This window comes from Rhinolophus sinicus, linkage group LG15, assembly GCF_036562045.2.
Source record: "Rhinolophus sinicus isolate RSC01 linkage group LG15, ASM3656204v1, whole genome shotgun sequence".
Taxonomy (NCBI): Eukaryota; Metazoa; Chordata; class Mammalia; order Chiroptera; family Rhinolophidae; genus Rhinolophus; species Rhinolophus sinicus.
This window is the reverse complement of record NC_133764.1, coordinates 14009122-14031986: the sequence shown is the minus strand read 5'-3', so window position 1 is coordinate 14031986 and position 22865 is coordinate 14009122. Positions and strand designations below refer to the sequence as shown.

The 22865-nt window shown below is 38.0% G+C and overlaps 1 protein-coding gene, 1 non-coding gene and 1 pseudogene across 2 annotated transcripts; 1 reads left to right on the top strand and 2 right to left on the bottom strand.

Annotated features, from left to right (window-relative positions):
• Nucleotides 1-7143: 7143 nt before the first annotated feature.
• LOC141569096 (U1 spliceosomal RNA) lies at nt 7144-7306 on the top strand. The gene has a single exon (XR_012492494.1). It is a non-coding gene; the product is annotated as a U1 spliceosomal RNA (small nuclear RNA).
• A 2300-nt stretch (nt 7307-9606) lies between these two features.
• On the bottom strand, nt 9607-10551 carry LOC109453769 (olfactory receptor-like protein DTMT). The gene has a single exon (XM_019743785.2). It carries the CDS (start codon nt 10549-10551, stop codon nt 9607-9609), a length of 945 nt encoding a protein of 314 aa, XP_019599344.2.
• An 11376-nt stretch (nt 10552-21927) lies between these two features.
• Nucleotides 21928-22865, bottom strand: LOC141568897 (olfactory receptor-like protein DTMT; annotated as a pseudogene).

Below are 22865 nucleotides of genomic sequence, written 5' to 3'. Positions count from 1 at the left end.
TTCACCTACACTGGCATTCAGAAATTTCACTCCTGAAATACCCAAAGTAAATGAAAGCAAATGTCCCCCAAGATGTGTGTAATTGAATTTCCCACAGAAACTTCAGTCATAACAGCTAAAACCAAACAACCCAAGGGTCCATCAGCAGGAGAATGGATAAGCAAGTTGTGGCATATTCATTTCAATCATACATTACACAGCAATGAAAAGTAATGAACTATAATGATTCAAACAACAACATGGATTATTATGCTAAGGAAAGTAAGTCAGACAGAAAAAGTCGAGAACCACATGATTTCACTGATATGTGGTATATAAATATGAAAACAACAAAGGAACAAGACAAACAAATGAAGAAACAAAAACTCATAGACACAGACAACAGTTTAGTGGTCACCAGAGCATAAGGGGGCAGTGAGGTGGTAGATTAGGGTAAAAAGGATCAAATATATGGTGATGGAAGGAGAACTGACTCTGGGTGGTGAACACACTATGTGATATATAAGTGATATATTACAGAATTGTACACCTGAAATCTATGTAACTTTCCTAACAACTGTCACCCTAATAAACTTTAATTTTAAAAAGAACATGGATAAAATCTCAAAAACATGTATGTTGAGTAAAAGAATCCAGTTCATGAGCTGGCAAATCTAATCAATGGTGTCAGAAACCTGGACACTAGTTATAGCAAGATACTTGTGAGCATTGACTAGGAGAGGGCACGAGGGAGATTTCCGTGGTAATGTAAATGCTCTGTATCTTGATCTGCGCAGTGCTTACATGGATGTAAAATCAGTGAGCTGTGCACTGAAATTTCTGTGCCATATGTAAATAATATTGCAATTTTTTAAAACCCTTGGGCCAGGGAGCTTTCTAGATTTTTCAAACTTTCAAGGAACAAATAATCCCAGGCTCTACATAAGGCATTCTAGAACCTAAAATTCAATAGAAAGCTACATAATTTACTGAAGAAGGAAATGCAATCATTAAGTAGCATGCATCAGGCCCCATGTAGGGCATCTTTCTGAGAATTTCTGAAATACACATAATAAAAAGAACTATCTTATCAAGGGTAAACGAGGTCAAATATATGGTGATGGAAAAAGAACTGACTCTGGGTGTTGAACACAATATATGATACATAGATAATGTATTACAGAATTGTACACTTGAAACCTTAGTAATGTTACTTAGTATTCTCACCCTAATAAATTTTCATTTAAAAAAAGAGTTAACATTACACACAGTTGTCGTCACACAACAGCCTCGCCAACTGTCCCCCCGTGTCTTTCCTTAAGGAAAGAAGAGTCTGTAAGACTGTGCCTTTCTGGGACTCTGTTCCATCCTTGTGTTTACACCTTATGTCTCTCTGTCTGGTCCCCAAAAGATGGTTTGCAGCCAAAGACGGGTAAGATATCTCACGGGAGATACAACCTAAGCCAAGCGGACCAAGTGGGGACCCCAATGAGCTGCCTTAGAAAAATCTGGGAAGGAGCCTTGCCTCCCCTTCCCCCTGCCTGGGAAAAGCTGTTGCCGGCTCTGGCTTTTCCCTGGCACCTGTTTGTGAGAGAAGTCATGGGGGCAATAAAAATCAGTTCTCTCACTTATCTCAATGGAGCTGTTACAATATGCGAGACTTGACTCTGAAAAGGTACATACCTTAGGTAGGACATCATGGGACCTTGTACTTAGCTTTTTACAGACAAAGGGTGATTGGAATAAACATTTTAATGTTGTGATGTGTGAGTCTCACAGACCGAGTAAGAAACAATGTTACTTTCTTCTTTGTATACCTATCAATAAAAACCTTCAGTCGGCCTTATTCTGGGCTCCAGTCCTCTGAGACTGAGAGACCACTGGCCTTCGGAGAGATTTAACTACATTAAGTCTCTGTTTGTTTCTTTCTTAAAAACTTAACCCAAGCCGCCCTTTCTCGCACCCTCACTGCCCGTGTTACGCTGGATGCGACACACAGTGGTAAAAAAATTTAAACTATCGAAACATGGGGGCAGTGAAAGTGTAGCATATGATTAATCTAAGGCATCACTGTCCACTAGCAATAAAATGCAAGGAACAAATGTAAGCCATATAAGTAAGTTTAAATTTTCTATAAACACGTTTAAAAACGCAAAAGGAAACAGGAAAAATAATCTTAATAAAGTTTTACAGAGCCAATATATCCAAGATATCCTCATTTCAATATACAATCAATACTTTAAAAATTAATATGTCATGCATCTATTTCTTTCAAATTCCAGTTTCTATTTTATACACACAACTCATTTCAATTTGAACTAGACAGGTTCAAGTAATCAACAGCCACACGTAGCTAATGGTTACCAAAATGGACAGTAGTGACCTAGGTACAGCTTCTCCATGATACATTCTGTGGCCAACTAAAATCAAATGTTAAAAAAAATGCTCAGTGGTAACAGAGCTTGGAAATGAAAGAGTGCCATTGACATGCCAGGGTTTTCAGAATTTCTGGTTCATATGAAGCCAATGGGATTCACACTGAGGAAAAGTTCAGAGTAACCAGCTCGCACAAAGCACAGCAAGAGAGGCCCACCTAGGAAACAAATGGCCCATTTCTCCCAGAAGCTGGAAAACTCCCAAATTCAGAGAAATTAAATGGTCTTGGGGCCACTGACATGTGGAAGGGAGTGAAACAGTCAACTCTAAGGACGAGAGAAGAGGCCCAGGTGTGAAGCAGCTGCTCACAGCCCAAACCTAGACATCATCCCAGGCGTGACTGGTTTGTTAGGTAAACAGGAGACTTGCCTGAGGCAGCTTCTAATGAAGCCAGTGGGGCCACATACACAGGGAACCCAACTCTGGTGAAGGTCTGGTCACGACAGTGAACACAGCAGTGACATCCCCTAATCTGATCCTCCCGCAGGGCTTCCTCTTCACTTGAGTAGGTGCTGAGGCCCCTGTGAGTCCATATTGGAGGCTGAAGAAGGTACAGGCCAGGGAGCGGTGAGCAGTGAGCTGATCCAATGGCCACCAGAATCCTTTTCTAGTGTGCACAACCAAGTGGGGCCTCTGCCACCGCACATCCACCCCCTCCTGCACCCTGCTCGCTGCTCTGCTCCTGGCATTCCTACTCCATAGACAGAACAGACTAGAACCAAAATAGTGAGGATTTCCTCTCAAGTTATGGGTTGAATTTATCCCTAAGTAAATTTATTATTCATATTAGGACAGCTCAATATAGGGGAAGGAAACCTGGCTCCACGGAAAGGAGCTCTCAGGATGGTCCCTTACACATTGTTTAACTTGCCCCCAAGCAAAATATTCAGGAGCCCAAAGGAGTCAGACTCCATTGTTTACTGACCTGTGACCTTGGCAATAGCTGATCTTTTCCACCATTAACTCCACCCATCACTGAATCTTCCATACCTCACAGAATTGTAGATTTGGAATGATTGATACTTGCAAAGTATAAAGTACTCCACAAATATACAATTTATTAGTTCCCTTTAGCAGTTCTGGTGATTCCCAGTTACAGTTAGAGATGGGAATCACTGTTGAGAGTGGAAAACAGTGAGGAACATGACTTCTAAATCATCCTGCAGGAGTTGTGCTACAGAAATATGGAATCCTAATACCTGTTTAAGGGGATTTCAGTATAACTACTTCTTCTGACCTTCCTCCCCACTTACCTAGATCTTCTGAATGTGGCTTCTCCAGAGCCTGCTTCCTGTTTGCTGCTTCCACCTCGTGCATTTCCAGCCAGAGTCCCTGCCATTGTCTCCTGACTCCTCTCTTCTACAATGCCCTGACCCCTGGGATCCCTGGGTCCCATAGAAACTCATTAGTAACAAACCTGGTGCTTGCCCCCACCCCCCTTACTCCTGCACATTTCTGAATAAATCATGTCCAGACACAGAATTCTGAATTCACCCCAAGTCTGACCTTCTCAAGGAACCTTTCCCTGACCACCGCAGCCCACTCTAATATCACCCTTCTCCATCCTACGCAGTATCTGGCCTTCTACAAAGTTAACATAATCAAATACCGTCAGGTGATCGCCACTGTTTTATGTTGTGCAGTGAGTGCTCCCATATATACCAACCTTCTCTCATAAGCTGGAGTTTAAGCTCCGTGATAGTAAGTAATGTGTTAATTGATTCATCCAGGAAATACTTAATCCAATATTTCATTAATGAATTCCTTTAGGAAATATTTACTGAATTACTACTGTGTCGAAAGCTCTGCGACATGTGCTGTGAGAAAGACTGTGGCCGAGGTAGACATGGTCCTTGCCCACAGACAACTTACAGTAGCTGTCAGACACAACTAAATAAGCTACTAGCAAGTATTATAAATGTTTCATAGGGGAAATAAAGGATGTGATAAGGGTACGTACGAAAGACAGCTAACCTTATCCATCAGGTCAGAGAAGACATCTATTTTTTTTAATAAAGTTTAAAGAATCTAAGGAGTCTTCTAGGGAAAAAAGAATGAAAATTGTCCAGAGAGAGAAAATTACATGGCAAAGCCCAGAGGTGAGAGAGCCTTGAGCTGTTTACACAGTAAAGGGGGTTCAGTGTGGCCGAGGTGTATGTGGGTGCTGGGAGGAGGGCAGAGGATGGGGTCTCTGGGAGGGAGGAAAGGTGAAGTATATATTTTGGCGAGTCTTCAAAACGTTAAGCATAGAATTAGCACATGACCCAGCAATTCCACTCCTCGGTGTATGTCTGAAAACACTAAGGTACTGAAACCAGAACTTCTACATGAATGCTCACAGCAGCGCTGCTCACAACAGTCCCAACTGCAAAGGCCATCAACTGATGACTGGAGAATAAATTGTGGTGAATCCACACGTGGAATATTATTCAGCAATAAAAATAAATGAAGTACTAATTCATGCTACAAGATAGATGAATTTTGAAAATATTACACCATTGATAGAAGCCAGTCACAGAAGCCTAATATTATATGATTCTATTTATATGAAATATCAAAATTGGCAAATCCATGGAGACATGAAGTAGATTGGTGATTGCTATTGGGAAATGAGTAGTGATTGTCAATGGGCATGGGAATTCTTTGAGGGTAATGAAACTGTTCTAAAGTTGATTATGGTGATGGTTGTGCAACTCTGTAAATATGCCAAAAATAATCAATTTATACTTTAAATGGGTGAGTGGTATGGTATGTGAATTATATGTTAATAATCTCTCATAAAAAGCAAGTCTTTATCATTGGGGAAATTTACACATAGAGTATATATTAAATGTATGTGTATTAATGTGAAATCATTTGATTGTGTTAATGGTAGAGTTATGTATGAGAATATTCTTGTTTCTACAAGATTCTGAAGGCTGGATTTAATGGCTAAGTGTCTTGATGTCTGAAAATTATCTCAAACGGCTCATCCATTTACAAAAAGGAGAAGGAGAAGAAAGAGAAAGAATAAAAAAGAGCAGAAGGGAAAGAGGTTGATATATGATATAAACATAAACAAATAAAATTGGAAGGATTTGAGACCTTGACAGAATATAAGAAAGACAAACTAATTTGAAATTAAGCTTGGAACTTTCGTCTTGAATATCACAGGTTTACTGACATAAGGTTCCATTTGTTTCAATCTATGAGATCAAGTACACACCTTGTTTTGGCACTGAATATTTATGGAACCACAACATTGTAAATTCTGTTTATCTCTAATTTATACAAACTGAAGTTATCATATTTGTGTAGACAAATTGTGGTGCATAAATTTCAAATCTGGTACAAAAATTGTTGGTCTTACTAAAGTAGAGAACAGAAAAAAATGGAACAATGATAATGTTCCAATATACAATAGTAGAAAATGTCTTGAAATGAAAAAGATACAGATGTATAAATCAAAAGGGACTTACTGTGTTAATTTAAAAATTGTAACAAGAGTCATCTAATACAAAATCAAAATCTGATGAAGTTATTAAACTTCATGTTTGGATAAATAATACTACAAAGCTCAGAGATAGGGGAGAAGATGGCTAAATAAAGGGTGGAGAGAAGTAGGAGCAGTCAGCCTTACCTCAGATTTTTCCACAGCTTTTTGGAAAATGGGTTTTCAGTGTGAAAACAGATGTCCACAAAATTCTATACCTAGCCAAGCTGTCCTTCAGAGGTTAACAAACATACAAATGGAAAATTTAATATGTGAAAATTCAATAAATATTGTATTCATGTATGAATCTTAGTTTTAAAATGACTGGAAGATATAACTCAACAAAGGAATTAATTAAAATAAAGAACTAAAAAGCAAAAATTCATCCTGGGAAAATAATGGTGGGAAGAATTCTGTTTCACATAACTAAGAATAAAGTTGGAAAAATATGATAATAAATGCAAACACCATGGTTAATCATTTAATAGAAAGCTGAATTTTAGGCAAATAGCATTTTAAAAATGAAATTTCTTTGCTATAATAAAGGGGATAGAAATATCCCTTTAGGATCAGGTCAGGTTAAAAAGGACACAACGGATATATGAATACATTAGGAAAAATTGATTTGATAGAGATAGAATGATGTGAAATTTGGGTAGAAATAGGTCAGGTAGGAAACATATAGGCCAATGGAACAGAATAGAGAATGCAGAAATAGATGCACCCATACATGGTTAATTGACTTTACACCAATGTACCCAGGAGAGTCAGTGGGGAAAGGATAGTATTTTCAATAATCAATCAACTGCAAAGGCTGGATGCCATTCAAATCTCTATCAAAAGGTGAATGAATGAATAAGTTGTGCTATATTTGCTCAATGGAATATCACTCATTGATAAACAGAAACAAACTAATGATAACACAGATCTATAGCTAAATCCACAAAACTATTTGCTGAGCTAAAGACACCAGATACAGAAGAAAACACTACATGATTCCATTTATATGAAATTCAAAATCATGCAAATCTAACCTATAGTGATAGAAATCTGGTAGATAGAAATCAGATCAGTGGTAGCAAATGGGAGACTGATTGTAAGGTGTCACAGTGAATAGTGAGGTGATGGAACTTCCCAGGTATATTTTGGGGTTGAAATTACACGGATGCTTATAATTGTCAAAACTCATTGAACTGTGCACCCAAAATGGGTACATTTTCTTGCATGTAAATTATACTTCAAGAAAATGGAAATGTATACTTACCTGGCAGGGGAGATACCATGATCACGAAGGTGGTTTTCCCAGGGGGAAGCTTATCCATTGCACTCTGGATGTGCTGACCCCTGCGATTTCCCCAAATGTGGGAAACTCGACTGCATAATTTGTGGTAGTGGGGACTGTGTTCGCGCTCTCCCCTGAAAAAAAAAAGAAAATGGAAATGTACATCAGTGCTCTTATTCCCACATCTTTGCTTTACCATAGACTATCATTATTAATAGGTCAATTATGTAGTCATTCATTTACCACTTCTTGTTTTTTCAGCTGTTTTTTTCCCCTCTGGTTCACATTTAAGTTGGACATCTTTTCATGTGGTTTATTCGTTATGATTTTCTGTTAATATTCTCTTTACATTTTTCTATTCAGTTGTTTGCTTTATTCTGATACCGTTTGCAGCAGTTCTTTGCATATTCTGAATTTCAATCTTGTGTCTGTTAAACATGCTAGTTTGTCACTTCTCTTTCAAATTTGCTTACATTATCTTCTGTCCTGGAAAAGTTTCTTATTTTAATGCAATAAAATATGTAACATTTATATAACAAAGTAATTCCATTGAGAATTTGATTTGGATTGAATTGCATGTACTTGAGAAGTGATGTTAAAATACTGAGGTTGCAAGTTGATCAAAATGCACAATTTTAAATGGATTGCTTTTATCATATAAAAATTACTCTTCAAAATGCTGTTTAAAATGAGTCACCCTTTCCAGCATCATAGTATTACATCAGTTTATTGTGGTATTCTTTTATACATTTCAGTAAAGTTTCCATGTTTCCTTCTTGTAGTTCTTCCTCCTAATTTTCATTCCTATTGAAAATCACATCTATTATTCATTGGCTTTTAATTGGATTTTTCTAGTATAGAGGAAAGTGATTTCATTTAAATATTTTTCCACTGATATCTCTGTTGTATTATGCCAATGAGATTTCAGAATGTACCCATTATACAACCTAGTGTTACCATCTTATGGAGAATAGAAAATATTTCAGGAAATACAATATTAAATGAAAATGTGAAATGCAAGATTATATGAACTATAATCTACTTTTGTGAATATATGTACATATAGAGGTGGCTGCTTGGGTAACAGGGTGGAAGACAACATCACAAACCAAGGTATAGAATAAAAGTCAAAGAACAGACTTGCAGTCATAGGAGTTCAATGTTCTGTATGTTGAGATTGAACTGCTCATAGACCCTCAAGTGGAGAAATCCACTGGGCAGATGAGAATAACAGCTGGGAACTCAGGAGAAAGGTCTGGGCTTCATACAGAGATGTGGAGATCAGTGGTGGGTTTGGATGCCATCATTTAGAGGAGACAACTAAGGATACAAATGGACCAAGGCTGGATACCTAGTCCACGCCACAAATGGAGCTAAAAGTTTTGTTTGTTTGTTTCTTTGTTTGTTTTCTAATGGCTGTTCCCTTTCTTGTTGAAGTTGAACAAAGTCAGAAAAACCCGTAAAATCACACCGTCTGGAATCTTAGAGACTCAACAATTGACACACTGTGTGACTTGGCAAGTAATTGAACACCATATTTTCCAGTCTATGAAATAGTGATGATATCTTCTATACTTCCTTAGAATTATCATGAGGCCAGAATAAAAACATAGTTATAAAGTTCTTTTCTGCCATCCAAACTATTATAGCAAGAAAGAGAAGCATCCTTCACCTCTGAAATTGTATACCACCTTCTAGCTTCTTTCCCAATTGCTGGAGAAATAAATTTTAGGGCCCTGCATATTCATTATACTCATATAAAGACAAAATACCATCTTGTAGTAAGAGAGTTTGGGTGGTGAACACACAATGCAATATGCAGATAATGTATTGTAGAATTGTATACTTGTACCTATTATGTGATTGTATTAACCAAAGTGACCCAAATAAACTTAATATGAAAAAAAATGAATTCCAGGTCATAGCCCATCAGGAAATACAAAGTTAACACTAATTTAAATCAGAGGGGGAAAGTGATTAACAGATAAAATATGTGAAACTTCTGTACATACGTAGGAGGCATTTAGAGAGAGGCTGGGATGTTGAAATGTGTGGATCTTATTTATTACTGACCTAAGACTACAGAGAATCTTTTTTTTAAAAAAAGATACCACAATCAAAGCAGAGTTCTGATTGAAAAAATAATATCCTGTAATGAATTAGTTAAGAATGTAAGGTATGGAAATCATTTAAATAGTACTTCTTAAACTACGCTTTTCCAGGGGAAGACAGAGGAAGGCCAAGTCAGAGGTCACAAAGGCTTCTTTCCCTTGTGCAACTATGCAGTTCCAATTCATCCCATCTACATATTGAACAATTATATAGTATGTCATCTTGAGTGATGTTTCCATGGTGAAGAAGAATATCTAGATAATGTTCCAATATTGTTCATAACACATCTACAGAATAAACTATGTGCAAAGCTCAAGTTTTACCATCATATTAACAAAAAAAATATCTTTTTACAAAAGACTCTTCCCAGGGTTCCCTTCATGTCTCTGTTCCTCAGGCTGTAGATGAAGGGATTCAGCATGGGCGTCACCACAGTGTACATCATGGACATGACAGTCTCCTTAACAGTAGAATTGTTATCTGATGGGCATAAATAGAGAGCAATAACTGTCCCATAAAATAGTGACACCACGGAGAGGTGGGAGCCACAGGTGGAGAAGGCCTTGCGGATACCCCCAGAGGAAGGAACCTTGAGGATGGAGAACAAAATTCGTGCATAAGACGTGATAATGAGTAGGAATGGGATGACAAGAATGAGACCTCCCATGAAATAGATCACCAACTCATTAACTCGAGTGTCAGAGCATGACAGCTTCAGCAGAGCAGACATGTCACAGAAAAAGTGGGGGATCACGTTGTCTGCACAAAAACACAACCTGGCCATGAGCAGAGTGTGTAACAAGGCATGGAATGTGGTCAGCACCCAGGACAGCGCCACCAGGGAGAAGCAGAGCTTGGGGCTCATGATGGTGGTGTAGTGCAGGGGGAAGCAGATGGCCACATAGCGGTCATAGGCCATGGCCACTAGGAGGAAGCTCTCTAGGTCTGCAAAAAGCAGGAAGAAGTACATTTGGGTCAGACAGCCTGAGTAGGGTATGGACGGGACTTGGCTCTGCATGTTCTGCAGTAACTCGGGCATCATGACAGAGGAGAAGCAGAGGTCAGAGAAGGACAAATTGCTGAGGAAGAAATACATGGGCGTGTGGAGGTGGGAGTCCCAGTGAATGAGCAGGATGATGAGGAGGTTCCCCAGGACGGTGGTAAGATACATGGCCAGGAACAGGGCGTAGAACAGGTCTCGTTGATCTGGTTCAATGGGCAGGCCCAGGAGGAGGAATTCTGAGACGATGCTTTGGTTTCCCATTTTCATGTTGCTATTCTTTACCTTTTTAAAATGAAACATAATTTGTATTAAATTGGTAGTCACAAAATAGTCATGACGATGTGAAATACAGTATGGGAAATATAGTCAATAGTGTTATAATATTTAAATGTAGTGTCAGATGGGTACTAGGCTTTTTGGGGATCACTTCATAAATTATGTAAAGAAAACCTAATCACAGCTCTGTATACCTGAAACTAAAGTAATATAATATTGAAAGTCAACTATAATTTTAAAAAATAGGTACACAGTTACAATGTAAATAAAATATAGGGAATATAGTCAATGGATTGTAACAGCTATGTGTGGCATCAGATGGGTAGGAAACTTGTAGGAGTGTGTACAACATGGATGGATCTTGAGAGTGTAATGCTGAGCGAAATTAGTGAGACAGAAAAAGCAGAGAACCATGTGATTTCACTGATATGTGGTATATAAACCAAAAACAACAAAAGAACAAGACAAACAAATGGGAAACAAAAACTCATAGACACGGACAATAGTTTAGTGGTTACCAGAGGGTAAGGGGGGTGGGGGGTGGGAGATGAGGGTAAGGGGGGATCAAATATATGGTGATGGAAGGAGAACTGACTCTGGGTGATGAACACACAATGGGATTTATAGATGATGTAATACAGAATTGACCCCTGAAATCTATGTAATTTTACTAACAATTGTCACCCCTATAAAGTTAAAAAACAAATTAATTAATTAATTTAAAAAGAACAGAAAAAAATTCTAATCACTATGTTGTTCTGTACACCTGAAACTAACAATAAAAAAATAATTAATGACTTTTAAAATTTTTAAATGAATAATTTGTATTAAATTATGAACCTATATATATGCGTACACACACATACGAATTGCAGAACTTTCGAAAGATATATTTTAATCAGGCACTCATAAGTTCAGTATTTTATTTTTCCTCTACGAAATATAAACATAAATATTTTCATAAAGCAAAACTCTGAAAGTATCTGAGGTTATGCATCCAGTTCAACCATCTTCCAGAATTCTATAAGAAAGTTCCATAATTCCTTCATGAGTGGAGTCAATCAGCATGATCTGAAAGGAGGAAGGAAGTAGTGTAACACTTCTGTATGCCTCTGGCTTAGAGATGTGTCGGAGAGAAGAAAAATCTATGCCTAGTTTCTGCTAATAAAGTTAAAAAAAGTGAAAATAAATGATGACAGTGTTAAGCTGAAAAGGATTGAAAAAGAGTGGCAAATATTCAAATAAATAGGATTATGCAATTGATAAAGCAAAAGCCTATATTAACAAATTGGAAAACATAAAAGCAGTAAAATGGATCAAATAATATCAGCGCTTTTGTTTCCAAAGATCAACAAAATAAACAAAACTGGACAAACGAATTTTTTAATTAAAGTTTACTGGGGTTAAATAATTTAAAATTACATTAAATAATAAAAAGTACAGTAAATTTGCCGGCCAATCTGATGTTTTAAAAGATATAAATAACAGTAAGACATTAGGAATAAGAAAAACGATAGTCACAAAGACAAATTTTAAATCATCCTAAAATTTCTCAAATATATTTGAAAATCTGAATGAGACATTTTCTAAGCAAAGATAAATTGCAGAAATTGGCTCAATAATATATCACATGTCTAAATAGACTATTAAAATAAATAATAAAGAAGAGCAAAAAATATGAAATAAACAGAAAGAAAACAATGTCCTGTAAAAGTCCTTAGGCCAACAATGAGCTATGAAAATGCAACTAACATTATTCACAGGGAAATGCAAATTAAAATCTGAAGGTACTACTACATATCCACTAGAATGGCTAAAATGAAAAAGATTTGCAATATCACATGTCAGCCAGGATGTAAAACAATTATCACTCTCATATATCACTGTTAAGAATGTAAAATAGTAAAACCACTTTACAAACTGTGTGTAGTTTCTTAAAGTTTAACATTCACCTACACTATGATTCAGAAATTTCACTCCTGAAATATCCAAAATAAATGAAAACAAATGTCCCCAAAAACATGTGTAAGAGAATTTCCAACAGTAGCTTCAGTCATAACAGCTGAAACCAAACAACCTAAACGTCCATCATCAGGAAAATGGATAAGCAAGTTCTGGCATATTCATTTCACTGACACACTACAGAGCAACGAAAATAATGAACTATAATGATTCAAACAACAACATAGATAAAGTCTCAATAACATGAATGTTCAGCAAAAGAATCCAGCTCATGAGCTGGCAAATCTAACCTATGGTGACAGAAACCAGGATAGTGGTTACCTTAGACCCTCATGGATGTTGACTAGGAGAGGGCACGAGGGAGATTTCTGTGGAAATGTAAATGCTCTGCATATTGATCTGTGCAGGTGCTTACAGAAGAAAAACTCAGTCAGCTGAACACTTACATTTCTGGGCCATGTGTAAATTATATTGCAATTTTTTAAAACCTTTGGGCCAGGAGGCTTTCTAGAGTTTTCAAACTTACAAAGAACAAATAATCCCCAGCCTCTACATAAGGCATTTTAGAACCTAAAATTCAACACAAAGCTACATAATTTACTGGAGAAAAAACGCAATCATTAAGTGGGGTGTCTCGGGCCCCACTTAGGGCATCTTTCTGAGAATTTTGAAAAATACATCAGAGAATGATCTGTCTTATCAAAAGTCAAAATTATACATATTGGTAAAGCATTTAAACAATCAAAATTTTGGGGGGCAATCAAAATGAAGTATATTGATTAAAACATCCACTAGCAATAAAATGAAAGCCCCAAATGAGAGCCAAATATGTAATTTAAAATTTTCAATAACACATTTAAAAACACAAAAAGAAAGGCAAAATTACTCTTAATAACATTTCTCAGAGCCAATAGATCCAAGATATCTTCATTTTAATACAATCAAGATTTCAAAAATTAATACATCATGCATCTATTTTCTTCCAATTCCAAAGTCTATTTCACTCATACAGCACATGTCTTTTTGAACTGGCCACATTCAAGTAAACAACAGCCAGAGGTAGCTAATGGCTACCAAACTGGACAGTACTAATCTAAAGTACAAATTCTCCATGATATATTCTATGACTAACTAAAAGGAAATGTTAAAAAAATGTTCACTAAGTAGCAGGGCTGGGAAATGAAAAACAGTGCCATTAGCATGCCAGGGTTTTGTGAATTTCTGCATCATATTAAGCCAATGGGAATCAGTTTGAGGAAAAGTTCAGAGTAACCAGCTCGCACAAAGCACAGCAACAAAGAGGCCCACCTAGGAAATAAATGGTCCATTTCTCCCAGAAGCTAGAAAAATCCCAAATACAGGAAAATGAAAAGGGTCTCGGGGCCACTGAAGGGTGGAAGGGAGTGAAACAGTCAACTCTGAGACTAGAGAAGAGTCCCAGGTGTGAAGCAGCCGCTCACAGCCCAAACCTAGACATCATCCCAGGCGTGACTGGTTTGTTAGGTAAACAGGAGACTTGCCTGAGGCAGCTTCTAATGAAGCCAGTGGGGCCACATACACAGGGAACCCAAACTCTGGTGAAGGTCTGGTCATGACAGTAAACACAGTAGTGACGTCCCCTAATCTGATCCTCCCGCAGGGCTTCCTCTTCCACTTGTGTAGGTGCTGAGGCCCCTGTGAGTCCATCATCGGAGGCTGAAGAAGGTACAGGCCAGGGAGCAGTGAGCTGATCCAATGGCCCCCAGAATCCTTTTCTAGTGTGCACAACCAAGTGGGGACTCTGCCACCGCACATCCATCCACTCCTGCAACCTGCTCACTGCTCTGCTCCTGGCATTCCTACTCCATACAAATCCCATATTTGTCTACCTACCTGCTTATCACCCACCAGCCTGGGGACAGTTTAGACCCACAGGGGCTGCTCAGACTCAGAAAGACATGAAGGGCTGAATTCCTGAAGGCAGTGAAGTTCTCTCACCATCTGTAGGCACTAACCCCTGTCCCACCAAATCTTAAGATCCACTTTGTGACACTGGAACTGCTGGGAATATGGGTCTCCCACTTTGATTTCTTTGTCACCTAGATTAGCACAACCTCCACCCACGTAGGAGTCTTGTCTCTTTTCCCTTTGAAGACAATTGACCCAGCGGACCTTGGGCAGGGAAGTAAGACTTAGAAGGGAATAGAACTGAGATGAACATTCTGGGGTATGCCAGGGAGCAGCTGAGAATGGGTGAGCCCAGGGTGGCATACACAGTATTTAAGTGCTAGGTCCCTGGAGCCAGTCCTCCTGGGATTACGTTACTGCATCGTACCAGCTTCATGACCTTGGCTGAGGATCTTAACCTCCCCTACAATGAACGCTCATATCAGCTTAATAGAAATGAAAGTATCTAATTTATCATGACAAGGGAGGGGAAAAAATGGAACAATCCATGTAAAACTTGCTATACAGTGAGACAGTGTGGCATTAGTAAGACTTACTATTATCATGATTAAGTTCTGTGATGAGGATGCAATATTTTCCTAAATATCTCTACCCTTCTCCCCTCCCCTCCCAATGAGAACAGCACCTTGGGGCTGGTACAGAAGGTATGGAGCCTGTGGGAAGGAAGAAGCTACTGGCCAGAAACAATACACTGGAACCAGAATAGTGAGGATTTCCTGTCACATTATGCGTTGAATTTATCCCTAGGTAAAGGCATTATTAATATTAAGACAGCTCGATGGAAGGGAAAGAACACTGGCTTCTCAGAAAGGGGCTCTCAGGATGCTCTCTTATACACTGTTTAACTTGCCCCCAAACACAATATTCAGGAGCCCAGGCGAGTCAGACTCCATTGTTTACTGGCCTGCGACCTTGGCAAATACTGAATGTTTCCAACATTACACTCCACCATCACTGAATCTTCCATACTGCACAGAATTGTAGGTTTGGAATGATTGACACCTGCAAAGTATAAAATATACAATTTACTAATTCCCATTAACAAGTCTGGTGATTACCAGGTAAATTTAGAGATTGGAATCACTGTTGAGAGTGGAAAACAGTGAGGAAGATGACATCTAAATCATCCTGCAGGAGTTGTGCTACAGAATTATGGAATCCTAATATCTGTTAAAGGGGATTTTAGTGTAACTTCTTCTTCTGACCTTCCTCCCCACTCACCTAGCTTGTCTGAATGTGGCTGCAGAGCCTGCTTCCTAGTTGCTCCTTCCACCTTGAGCATTTCCAGCCAGAGTCCCTGCCATTGTCTCCTGACTCCTCTCTTCTACAATGCCCTGACCCCTGGGATCCCTGGGTCCCATAGAAACTCATTAGTAACAAACCTGGTGCTTGCCCCTCCTCCCGCCTTACTCCTGCACATTTCTGAATAAATCATGTCCAGACACAGAATTCTGGATTCACCCCAAGTCTGACCTTCTCAAGGAACCTTTCCCTGACCACCGCAGCCCACTCTAATATCACCCTTCTCCATCCTACGCAGTATCTGGCCTTCTACAAAGTTACCATAATCAAATACCGTCAGATGATCGCCACTGTTTCATGTTGTGCAGTGATTACTCCCATATATACCAACGAACACTTCTTAGCTGAAGTTTAAGCTCCGTGATAGCAAGTAACATGTTAATTTACTCACCCAGAAAATACTTCATTATTTCATTAATATATTCCTTCAAGAAATATTTACTGGGAAACTACCATGTGAAGGCTCTGAGCCATGTGCTGTGGGAAAGACTGTGGCCGAGGTAGAAACAGTCCCTGACCTCAGACAGCTTACAGTAGCTGTCAGACACAACTAAATAGGCTACTACCAAGTATTATAAGTGTTGCATAGGGGCAATACTGGATGTGTTAGGTACGTACAAAAGACAGCTAACCTTATCCAGCAGGTCATGGAAGACATCTATTTTTTTAATAAAGTTTAAAGAATCTAAGGAGTCTTCTAGGAAAAAAAGAATGAAAATTGTCCAGAGAGAGAAAAGTACATGGCAAAGCCCAGAGGTGACAGAGCCTTGAGCTGTTTACACAGTAAAGGGGGTTCAGTGTGCCTGAGGTGTATGTGGGTACTGGAAGGAGGGCAGAGAATGGGGGTCTCTGGGAGGGAGGAAAGGTGAAGGATATATTTTGGCGATTCTTCAAAACGTTAAGCACAGAATTAGCACATGACCCAGCAATTCCACTCCTCGGTGTATGTCTGAAAACACTAAGGTACTGAAACCAGAGCTTCTACATGAATGCTCACAGCAGCGCTGCTCACAACAGCTCCAACTGCAAACGCCATCAACTGATGACTGGAGAATAAATTGTGGTGAATCCACATGTGGAATATTATTCAGTGATAAAAATAAATGAAGTACTGATTCATGCTACGAGATGGATGAATTTTGAAAACATTATGCCAGTTGATAGAAACCAGTCACAGAAGCCAAATATTATTTGATTCTCTGTATATGAAATATCAAAATTGGCAAATCCATAGAGACATGAAATAGATTGGTGATTGTTAGGGGAAATGCGTAGTGATTATTAATGGGCATGGGATTTCTTTGGGGGTAATGAAATGTTCTAAAGTTGATTATGGTGATGGTTGTGCAAATCTGTAAAGATACAAAAAATATTTAATTTATAATTTAAATGGTGAGTGATATGGTATGTGAATTATATGTTAACAATCTGTCATAAAAAGCAAGTCTTTATCATTGAGGAAATTTATGTATAGATTATGTATTAAATATATATGTATTAATGTGAAATCACTTGGTTGTGATAATGGTTTAGTTATGTATGAGAATGTTCTTGTTTCTAGAAGATTCTGAAGGCTGGATTTAGTGGCTAAGCATCTTAATGTCTGAAAATTACCTCAAATGGCTCATCTATTTACAGAAAGAAGGAGAAGAAAGAGAAAGAATAAACAAGAGCAGAAGAGAGGCAGTGAGGGAGGGAAAGAGGTGATACATGATATAAATATAAACAAATAAAATGTGGAAAGATTTGAGCCCTTGATAGAGTATAAGAAAGGCAAACTAATTTGAAATCAAGCTCGTAACTTTTGTTTAGAATATCACAGGTTTAATGACATAAGGTTCCTTTTGGTTCAATCTATGAGATCAAGTACACACCTTGTTTTGGCACTGAATATTTTTGGAACCACAATATTGTAACTTCTGGGGTTTTTTCTAAGTTGTAGAAAATAAAATTATCATTTTGGGTAGATCAATTCTAGTGCATAAATTTCATATCTGGTACTAAAATTATTGGTCTTACTAAAGTGGAGAACAGAAAAAAATAGAACAATAATAATGTTCCAAGATATAATAGTAGATAACTCTCTTGAAATGAAAAAGATACAGATTTATAAATCAAAAGGGATGTGCTATGTTATTTAAAAATTGTAACAAAAATCAGCTGATACAAAAACAAAAACTGATGAAGTTATTAAACTTCATGTTGGAAAATAATACTACAAGTTTCGGGGATAGGGAAGAAGATGGCTTTATAAGGGGTGGAAAGAAGAAGGAGTAGTCAGCCTTACCTCAGATTTCCACAGCCGTTTTGGAAAATGGGTTTGCAGTGTGAAAACAGATGTCCTCAAAATTCTATACCTAGCCAAGCTGTCCTTTACAGGTAAACAAACATACAAATGGAAAATCTAATTTGTGAAAATGCAATAATTATTGCATTCATGTACCATTCTTATTTTTTAAATGACTGAAAAATATAACCCAACAAAGGAATTAACTAAAATAAAGAACACATATACACACAAAACTCATAATGGTAAAATAATGGTGGGAAGAAGTCTCTGTAACATAACTAATAATAAAGTAAGAAAAATATGATAATGAATGTATATACCATGCTTAATCATTTAATTGAAAATTGAATTTAAAGCAAATAGCATTTAAAAATTAAAATTTCATTCATATAATAAAGGGATAAAAATATCCCTTTAGGATCAGGTCGGGTTAGAAAAGACACTACAGCTATATGAATACATTAGGAAAAATTGATTTGATACAGGTAGATGGTGTGAACATGTGAGTAGGGGTAGGTTAAGTAGGAGCCATATAGATCAATGGAACAGAATAGAGAATGCGGAAATAGATGCACCCATACATGCATCTATTGACTTTACACAAAGGTACCCAGGTAGGTCAGTGGGGCAATGGATAATATTTTCAACAATTCATAAACTTTGAAAGCTACATACAACTCAAATATCTATCAAAAGGTGAAGGAATGAACCGAATGTGCTATATTTGCACAATGGAATACTACTCATAATAAAAAGAAACGAACTACTGATACAGTTTGATAGCTAAATCCACTTAACTTTTTGCTTTGCTAAAAACACCAGATACAGAAGAAAACAAACTAAATGATTCCATTTATATGAATTTCAAAATCAGGCAAATATAACCTATAGTGATAGAAATCTGGCCGTTAGAAATCAGGTCAGTGGTAGGAAATGGGAGATTGATTGCAAGGGGTCACAGTGAATAGTGAGGTGATGGAATTTTCCAGACATTGATTTGGGTTGAGATTACCTAGATGCCTATAATTGTCAAGACTCATTGAACTGTGCACTTAAAATGGATGCATTTTCTTGAATGTAAATTATATTTCAAGATAATTGAAATGTACATCCGTGCTTTATTCCCACATCCTTGCTTTACCATAGAATATCATTTATTAATTGGTCCATTATGTAGTCATTCATTTACCACTTCTTGTTTTTTCAGCTTGGTGTTTTTTTCCTGGTTAACACTGAAGTTGAACATCTTTTCTATTAATATTCTTTGTACATTTTTCTATCAGTTTTTTCTTTTATTCTTATATCATTTGTAGGAGTTTTGTATATTCTGAATTTTAATTTTGTGTCTGTTAGACATGCTATAGTCTGTCACTTCTCTTTCAAATTTGTTTATGTTATCTTTTGTCCTGGAAAGTTTCTTATTTTTATATGGTATATATGTCAAATTTACATCACAAAAAAATTCCATTAAGAATTTGATTTGGATTGCATTCCATGTACTTGAGAACTGATGTTGTCAACATACTGATGTTTCAAAGTTCATCAAAGTGCACAATTTTAAATGAATTGATTTTATCATATAAAAACTACTCTTCAAAATGCTGTTTAAAATGAGGCACCCTTTCCAGCCTCATTGTATTATGTCAATTTATTGTGGTATTCTTTTATATATTTCAGTAAAGTTTTCATTTTTTCTTCTTGTAGTTCTTGCTCCTATTTTCCATTGCTATTGAAAATCCGATCTATTTTTTCATTAGCTTTTAATTGGATTTTTCTAGTATAGAGGAAAGTGATTTCATTTAAATATTTTTTCCACTGATATCTCTGTTGTAGTATGCCATGAGATTTCAGAATGTACCCATTATACCACCTAGTGTTACCATCTCATGGAGAATATAAAATATTTCAGGAAATACAATATTAAATGAAAATGTGTAATGCAAGATTATATGAACTATAATCTACTTTTGTGAATATATGTACATATAGAGGTGGCTGCTTGGGTAACAGGGTGGAAGATAACATCACAAACCAAGGTATAGAATAAAAGACAAAGAATAGGCTTGTGGTCATAAGAGTTCAATGTTCTATATGTTGAGATTGAACTGCTCATAGACCCTCAAGTGGAGAAATCCACTGGGCAGATGAGAATAACAGCTGGGAACTTGGGAGAAAGGTCTGGGCTTCAGATAGAGATGTGGAGGTCACCAGAATATACAAAAGGATGAAAGTGGTGGGTTTGGATGCCATCATTAAGAGGGGACAACTAAGGATACAAATGAACCAAGGCTAGATACCTAGTCCACGCCACAAATGGAGCTAAAACTTTTGTTTGTTTGTTTGTTTGTTTGTTTGTTTTCTAATGGCTGTTCCCTTTCTTGTTGAAGTTGAAGAAAGTGAGAAAAACCCAAACAATCACACCGTCTGGAATCTTACATAGACTCAACAATTGACACACTGTGTGAGTTGGCACGTAATTGAACACCATATTTTTCTGTCTGTGAAATAGTGATAATATCTTCTATACTTCCTTAGAATTATCATGAGGCCAGAATAAAAACATAGTTATAAAGTTCTTTTCTGTAATACAAACTATTATACCAAGAAAGAGAAGCATCTTTCAACTCTGAACTTGTATACCTGCTTCAGATTCTTACCCCATGCCTGGAGAAATAAATGTTAGTGCCCCTGGGTATTCATTATTCTCAGATAAAGACAAAATGCACTCTTGTAGTAAAAGTGCTTGGATGGTGAACACACAATTCAATATATAGATGATGTATTATAGAATTGTACACTTGAGACCTATTATATGATTTTATTAACCAATGTCACCCCAACAGATTTAATTAAAAAAATGAATTCCAGGTTATAGCACATCAGGAAACACAAAGTTAACACAAATTTAAATCAGAGGGGGGAAATGATTAACAGATAAAATATGTGAAACTTCTGTAGGTATGTAGGAGGCATTTACAGAGAGGTTGGGAGGTTAAAATGTGTGGATCTTATTTAGTACTGACCTAAAGTGTACAGAGAATCATTTTTTTAAAAAAATATACCACAATCGAAGCAGAGTTCTGATTGAAAAAATAATACGCTGTAATGAATTAGTTAAGAATGGAAGGTATGGGGCCAGCCTGGTGGTTCAGGCGATTAGAGCTCCATGCTCCTAACTCCGAAGGCTGCCAGTTCGATTCCCACATGGGCCAGTGGGCTCTCAACCACAAGGTTGCCAGTTATATTCCTCGAGTCCCACAAGAGATGGTGGGCTCTGCCCCCTGCAACTAAGATTGAACACGGCACCTTGAGCTGAGCTCCCAGATGGCTCAGCTGGTTGGAGCACGGGCTCTCAACCACAAGGTTGCCAGTTCGATTCCTCGACTCCTGCAAGGGATGGTGGGTTGTGCCCCCTGCAACTAGAAAATGGCAACTGGACCTGGAGCTGAGCTGCGCCCTCCACAACTAAGACTGAAAGGACAACAACTTGACTTGGAAAAAAGGCCTGGAAGTGCACACTCTTCCCCAATAAAGTCCTGTTCCCCTTCCCCAATAAAATCTTTAAAAAAAAAAAAAAAGAATGTAAGGTATGGAGATCATTTTAAATAATTCTCCTTAAACTATGCTTTTCCAGGATCTCCAGAGGAACACATAGAGGAAAGCCAAGTCAGAGGTCACAAAGACTTCTTTCCCTTGTTCAAATGTGCAGTTCCAATTCATCCCTTTTACATATTGAACAATTATATAGTATGTCATCATAACTGATGTTTCCACGGTGAGGAAAAATATCTGGATAATAGTCTAATATTACTCATAACACAACTACTGAATAAAAGTATGTGAAAAGCTCAAGTGTTACCAACATATTAACAAAAAAATATCTTTTCACAAAAGACTCTGCCCAGGGCTCCTTTCATGTCTCTGTTCCTCAGGCTGTAGATGAAGGGATTCAGCATGGGCGTCACCACAGTGTACATCATGGACATGACAGTCTCCTTAACAGTAGAATTGTTAGCGGATGGGCATAAATAGACAGCAATAACTGTCCCATAGAATAGTAACACCACAGAGAGGTGGGAGCCACAGGTGGAGAAGGCCTTGCGGATACCCCAGAGGAAGGAACCTTGAGGATGGAGAACAAAATTCGTGCATAAGACGTGATGATGAGTAAGAATGGGATGACTATAATGAGCCCTCCGATGGTAAATATCACCAACTCATTAACTCGAGTGTCAGAGCATGACAACTTCAGCAGAGCAGATATGTCACAGAAAAAGTGGGGGATCACGTTGTCTGCACAAAAACACAACCTGGCCATGAGCAGAGTGTGTAACAAGGCATGGAATGTGGTCAGCACCCAGGACAGCGCCACCAGGGAGAAGCAGAGCTTGGGGCTCATGATGGTGGTGTAGTGCAGGGGGAAGCAGATGGCCACATAGCGGTCATAGGCCATGGCCACTAGGAGGAAGCTCTCCAAGTCTCCAAAAAACAGGAAGAAGTACATTTGAGTCAGACAGCCTGCGTAGGGGATGGACGGGACTTGGCTCTGCATGTTCTGCAGTAACTCGGGCATCGTGACAGAGGAGAAGCAGAGGTCAGAGAAGGACAAACTGCTGAGGAAGAAATACATGGGCGTGTGGAGGTGGGAGTCCCAGTGAATGAGCAGGATGATGAGGAGGTTCCCCAGGACGGTGGTAAGATACATGGCCAGGAACAGGACGTAGAACAGGTTTTTCTGCTCTGACTCAATGGGCAGTCCCAGCAGAAGGAACTCTGAGATGACAGTCTGATTCCTTTGTTCCAT

Excerpts from the sequence above, each read along its gene's own strand:
- LOC109453769 (XM_019743785.2), bottom strand. The coding sequence starts at position 10,551 with ATGAAAATGGGAAACCAAAGCATCGTCTCAGAATTCCTCCTCCTGGGC.